This window comes from Rhamphochromis longiceps, linkage group LG3 (assembly GCF_057381845.1).
Source record: "Rhamphochromis longiceps isolate RC_006_pf linkage group LG3, R_longiceps_female_GT1.1, whole genome shotgun sequence".
Classification (NCBI taxonomy): Eukaryota; Metazoa; Chordata; class Actinopteri; order Cichliformes; family Cichlidae; genus Rhamphochromis; species Rhamphochromis longiceps.
Genome location: NC_140559.1, coordinates 8593571 through 8600134, shown reverse-complemented (window position 1 = coordinate 8600134; position 6564 = coordinate 8593571). Strand labels below are relative to the sequence as shown.

Sequence of the window (6564 nt, the reverse complement as noted above, 5' to 3'; positions counted from 1 at the left end):
GGAAAAATTGAACTCATTAACCCTTCATGGACATTATAAATGTTTAAATGTGGCCTCAGATAAAGACAGGAAAAGAGACTATTACAAATTCAACTGCATCAGAGCTGGAAAAAAAAGTCGAAACAGCTACAGAGCAGTGGGCTGTAAGGCCTATGTTTCATTTAAAGTACTCAAACATAAAGTACTCGTACATATGATAAGCATGATGGGCATGATCCTTCGGACCCAAAAGACGCACATTTCAACAATATTTCCAGTGATTTGAGGAGGAAGATTGAGGAACTGCTTTCCCTTGGAACTAAGCCAGCCATCATACTAACCGAATGTCATAAATGGGCCAAAGAACATGGACACAGAGATCTTCACAACAGAGAGCATTTTGTCACACCACGTGACATTGACAGTGTTAGAACCTGCATGATGAGGAAGAAGCACTTTAACTGTGGAGACAGTCAAAGTGTACATACCTTACTTAATGGAAAACATCAAGAACATGTTCTCTTCTATCAACCATACACATCTGACCAAGAACTAATGATTGTTTTGCAGACACCTGTAATGAAATCAAACATGGAGAACTATGCAAAACAGTTAGTATTTGTTGACACCACGCACTGCGTTAACCAGTATTCATTTCCCTTATTCACACTTGTTGTAAGAGATGATCATGGGCATGGAGTCCCTGTGGCTATGTGCTATTGTCAGCAACGAAAGTCAGAAAACCCTGAAAACTGTTCTTGGAATAGTTTGTGAGCATTTCCCAACTTCCCCGAGGTAAATAATACATTGACAGCTATTAATTTTGAAATAATTCCTTTTCAAAAAAGTTATAACATGCCAGAATCTAATGCTATAGCTGCAGCATGGGCTGCAAAAAACTTTCCTTTCCAGTTGTTAAAGTTATTCCTATAGGCTGTATGCCGTATTTTATATATCTACTTGTGAGTTGAAATGTTTAATTTGGCATTGAAGTGGTGCTTTGAGATAGCAAAAACATTTTCATACTGTTTAATCTCATTTAGTGTTTTCTTTTTTTCTGTAGAGCATTTATGGTTGACAAAGACTTTGCGGAAATAAATGCTTTGCAGAAGGTTTTTCCAGAGTCAGCTATCCTTCTATGCTGGTACCATGTCTTGCAGGTAAACCACATTGTTTTCTTTTCACGTTGTCTAAGATGCACCTGAAACACATTTCAGGGCTCTAGAGTGCGACCAATTTGGTCGCAAATGCGACCAAATTTTTCAGTGGTGCGACTAAAAAAAAATATTTGGTCGCACCTGTGCGACCAACTGTTCGGGTAGCAAAAAAAAATAAATATGCAACCTTCCCTGTGGTCAACAACAGACACACATTTTGCCCCTATCGTGGACTAAACCAATCAGAGATAGTCAGGGGCGGGACCTCTCTGATAGGCCGTGGTCCAGTGGAAAGTGCAGGTGGAAGTGGGGGGTGAGTAGCTTGAATAAAGCGATATCAATTCATTAAATCCTGAATCGACTTTTAAATATAACTGTGTTTTGCCAGAAACGCCAGATTCTCAGATTAAAGCTCACAAAACCAGTTCAACAACAACCAAACAGCAGATGAGAGCAGGTACACGGACTCCACACAAAGACGTAAACACAGAGCGGACCGACGCATCAGAATCAACTTTGTCTTTCTCGGCTTTCTCACCCGACGGCCCGCAGACGGACACGCTGTCGGAGCTTAGCGTGCGGTCCGCGCTGTGATTACGTCTTTTTGCGCTGATTCTGAGCTGCAGGTTTTGTCTCTCTCCAACCAAAATTCACCGAGCTGAATTTTGCTGTTTTGCTTCCACGACTATTAAAATGGCACTTCATGCACAGCTAGCTCTCTCTCTCTCTCTCTGTACTTCAAGAACAGTTTCCCGTCTCCAATCTCTGTTTTCTGTATTATTCATTCGCTTATTACCCACCAGTCTACCGTTGTTTACAGCGCTGCGGCTGCTGTCTTTTTCTTTTCTTTTTTTCACTTAAATGACCTCGGACAAGAAAGCCTGTTTTTTCTGTTGTTCAATACTGTAGAAATTTAAACTTCATATGCAGAACATTGTAGAATATTTTTAAGGTTATCTGCTATAAAAAGCCAGACCAGGAAAATCTCCTTCAAGTTTTTCTGTGTTTTATTCTCAGTTACTTTCACACAAAGGCATCTGCTGTGATGTTCACAATTCTGATGAAGTCAGTACTGATAAATGATCAGAGTTACAGTGGGGCAAAAAAGTATTTAGTCAGCCACCGATTGTGCAAGTTCCCCCACTTAAAATGATGACAGATGACAGCTTGGTGTGAAAAAATCAACTGTGGGAGCAATCATCAGAAAATGGAAGACATACAAGACCACTGATAATCTCCCTCGATCTGGGGCTCCACGCAGGATCTCCTCCCGTGGGGTCAAAATGATCATGAGAACGGTGAGCAAAGATCCCAGAACCACACGGGGGGACCTGGTGAATGACCTGCAGAGAGCTGGGACCAAAGTAACAAAGGTCACCATCAGTAACACACTACAACGGCAGGGAATCAAATCCCGCAGTGCCAGACGTGTTCCGCTGCTGAAGCCAGTGCATGTCCAGGCCCGTCTGAAGTTTGCCAGAGAGCACATGGATGATACAGCAGAGGATTGGGAGAATGTCATGTGGTCAGATGAAACCAAAGTAGAACTTTTTGGTATAAACTCAACTCGTCGTGTTTGGAGGACGAAGAATACTGAGTTGCATCCCAAGAACACCATACCTACTGTGAAGCATGGGGGTGGAAATATCATGCTATGGGGCTGTTTTTCTGCCAAGGGGACAGGACGACTGATCCGTGTTAAGGACAGAATGAATGGGGCCATGTATCGTGAGATTTTGAGCCAAAACCTCCTTCCATCAGTGAGAACTTTGAAGATGAAACGAGGCTGGGTCTTCCAACATGACAATGATCCAAAACACACCGCCCGGGCAACAAAGGAGTGGCTCCGTAAGAAGCATTTGAAAGTCCTGGAGTGGCCTAGCCAGTCTCCAGACCTCAACCCCATAGAAAATCTGTGGCGGGAGTTGAAAGTCTGTGTTGCTCGGCGACAGCCCCAAAACATCACTGCTCTCGAGAAGATCTGCATGGAGGAATGGGCCAAAATACCAGCTACTGTGTGTGCAAACCTGGTAAAGACCTATAGTAAACGTTTGACCTCTGTTATTGCCAACAAAGGTTATGTTACAAAGTATTGAGTTGTATTTTTGTTATTGACCAAATACTTATTTTCCACCCTGATTTACCAATAAATTCTTTACAAATCCTACCATGTGGATTCATGGATTTTTTTTTTTCACATTCTGTCTCTCACAGTTGAAGTGTACCTCTGGTGCAAATTACTGACCTCTGTCATCATTTTAGGTGGGGGAACTTGCACAATCGGTGGCTGACTAAATACTTTTTTGCCCCACTGTATAATATTTCTGACTGTCTGAGGCTAAGTTGAATCGAATTGGGACTTTGAAAACCGGAATCGAATGGATTATAGAAATCAGTGATGATACCCAGCCCTAGTGAGCAGCCTAGGCACGACAGACGTGGATGTAGCTGTAATAGGAAAAGAACTATTGCTAACTTTTCTGTTAAGGCCTGATCCTTCTGAAATTCATAGCCAGTGCTCTGACACGGTGTCATCAATCTTTGAATGCTGAAAAAGCACAGTGTATCCAGAAAAACACATTATATTATATCAATTATTATAAAATTTGTGTCCGCCTAACTTTTGTGCCGGTACGCCTAACTTTTTAAAGTTAGGCGTACCGGTACGCCCATGACAAAAAGTTAGTCTAGAGCCCTGCATTTTTACAACAGGGTCCTGTTGTTATGATTTGCCTCATTGTGATATTCACCTACTCAGGTTAATGAATATAAAGGGATAAAATGTTGAGTGACTATGTCCATCCATTTAAGACCACAGTGCACTCATCTTCTGGTGGCTGCTTCCCAAAGCTCTTTTTGACATTTAAAAATATGTTTGCCTGGTTGATTTCTGTAATGCACAGGTCCTCTTGTCCAGTGAGTGACAAAGTTATTTTTGGACGTCAGCTTTCTTTTATGCTTTTTGTACAGCTGCTCCTCTGTCTCTCTCTCCAGATTAACTTTATTTCTCTTACATTCACAGGCTGTTAATCGATGGCTTTCAAAATCAGAGTCCGGGGTCCATGGGCTTTCTAACACCCAAAAGAGAAATGAAATCATTTCTTTCTTTTGTAAGCTGAAAGCTTGCACATCTGTAAGTGTAATTTGTCTATTTCACATTTTGATTTCTTGATTACACTAAGAGCATAATAACTTTCAGTTGCTAAAAAAAAGTTACAGAGAGATGCAAAATAGATTTTTGAAACAATTTCTAAAACTGGCTTCTTATCTTGCTTATCAAAACAAGTACTTAAGCTGTGCAGACCATCATTGTGTCACCCACTGTGCAGTAGAACAGGAGAGAGTTCTGCCAGACATTTAAGCAATACCCTTTGGTGTGCCAGTATTTTCAGAAGCACTGGGAAGGCATTGGCCACATGTGGTGTGACTACGGCCGTCGCTTCAGTCACGCTCGTTCTGAAACAAACAATGTGATTGAAAGGTATGATTTATTATTTTGACCTCATTCGATTGTATTGCTGAAAAAAATATATTATGCTTTAATCCAAGAGGCTAAACTGAGTAGGTTCTTCATGTCATTGCCAGAACAGGTTTTAGGCAAATCCTTTAAATTCTAGCAGCGTTTTTTATGTTATCACAACAAAAAACAGAGTAGGTGGATTTGCCTAAATGAGCTAAACCGGCACAGAGCATTCCTTTATAAAAGACGTGTGCAATAGGTATTCCAATTTTTTAAAAAATAATACAGTCTTGATTAAAACTTTAAATTCCTTCAATTACAGTTACTAATCATTTCAAATAACTGTTTTTCAGATTTTTCCACCGCCTGAAATGCCAGTTTTTATCTGGCTACAAGAATAGGCGTCTGGATGATCTGATTGAAGTGCTCCTAGGGAAGGCCGACGACTACTTCTCAGTCATAAAAACCCTGCAAGATGTGGGCCGCATGAAAAACAGGTTTGCTGACACCTTGTCTCAAGTTTCAGACTCTGCTTCAAGACTGATGGAAAGTGGTTGGGCTCTTAAAATTACAGTCAAGAACAGCCATGGAGTTAATGCATATCAAGTCCCATCTGAGTCAAGAGAAGACATAGTGTATGATGTCTGCCCTGTTGAGTCCTACTGCAACTGTACATATGGCTTACGAGGACTTCTTTGCAAGCATCTAGTGTTACTTGCAAAATTAGCAGAGGTTGACAATGACATCTATCCAAACATGGAAACAGACATTTCTACCTTGGCAAGAATTGCAGTGAAAGAAAGGCATTACTCTGTACACTGTGAGGACTTGAAAGTGATAAAAATGCCAAGTTTGTTTGGAAATCTGTGTTTTTTTGCATCGGCTGAAACACTTCAGTGCACTTGTTGTACGTTCTCTCACTATAACACATGTGCTTGCCTGAAGGTGGCTTGTAGCCATTTTAAAAAAATGAAAAACTCTCTGAAAAGTCCTCTATCAACTTTGAATGACACTCCTGTAGTTGAAAGCACAGACAAAAAATGCACAGAAGATGCGGTTGGAAAACTCAATGCTGTTTTAGACACAGTTAAACAGTGGGCATTCATTCCAGAGGGTATTACTGCAATGATAGATGAACTGCATACAAATGTCTTAAAAACAAAACAAGAAGTAGGCAAAAGTATATGCCAGTACGAAATAAAGACGACAGATAATGCATGCAAAATTAGGCCATTGCATTCTAGCAAGAAACATTCGGCCAGCATCGACATTCCAACAGTCTGTGAAAATGAATGTGAACAGTCGATAACCACTGGAAGAGAGACATCCTCTGGAGAAAATGAAAACCTTTTGGAATACAAAACAAAAAAGAGAAGAGTTAAAGCTAAGTATATGCACAAGTAGACTTTTGTGTAGACATTTCAAAGGGACTGCATCCATTACTTCTGTTTATTGAAACCTAAAGCTGAATAGCTGTCTTTACTTTCTGCCAAGGAACAGATGAAAAGAAATTGTTTGCTCTCTCAAGCAGTTATTTATGTGTGTTATTCATTACTTTGGCTTGGTTGCTGTTTTTGATACAAATTCATCTGTGCCCATTGTAATATTTTCATATGTTACTATTTTTATATTGCTATGTATTATTGTTACGGCCCTAGCTGGGCCTCCTGATACTGCCCTTGTGTGGGCGTGGTGTTTTTCTCCGCCTCCTCCTCTCTTGCTCTTCTCTCTCCCCAGGACACAGCTGCTGCTCATTGGACTTATTTACCACCTGGGCCCAGTCAGCAATCACCTCTCTGAGGTCATATAAGCTGGGGATGAGCTGTGAGCAGGGTGGGGTGTTCTTGGTGTGTAGTTAGCCTGCCTGAAGTGTGGAAACAGTATAGCTGCTTTACGTGAGTGGTGTGGGCTTGTGGGCCTTGGCAGCAGTAAAGCCAGCTGCTGTTAGTGACAGGATGAGCTTGTGGG

The 6564-nt window shown here is 41.1% G+C and overlaps 1 protein-coding gene across 1 annotated transcript; it reads left to right on the top strand.

The window, feature by feature from the left end:
- Positions 1-920: 920 nt before the first annotated feature.
- Positions 921-6000, top strand: LOC146672728 (uncharacterized). Its single transcript, XM_085400903.1, has 4 exons — positions 921-1139; positions 4159-4269; positions 4469-4617; positions 4950-6000. The coding sequence occupies exons 1-4, from the start codon at positions 1050-1052 to the stop codon at positions 5998-6000; spliced, it is 1401 nt and encodes a 466-aa protein (XP_085257029.1). The 5' UTR covers positions 921-1049.
- The last annotated feature ends 564 nt before the right edge of the window (positions 6001-6564 follow it).

Bases quoted from the DNA above. Each gene is read 5' to 3' on its own strand.
- LOC146672728 (XM_085400903.1), top strand. From the start codon at position 1,050: ATGGTTGACAAAGACTTTGCGGAAATAAATGCTTTGCAGAAGGTTTTT. The intron at 4,270-4,468 runs GTAAGTGTAATT...ACTGTGCAGTAG, and splicing joins AGCTGAAAGCTTGCACATCT to AACAGGAGAGAGTTCTGCCA. The intron at 4,618-4,949 runs GTATGATTTATT...ACTGTTTTTCAG, and splicing joins ACAAACAATGTGATTGAAAG to ATTTTTCCACCGCCTGAAAT.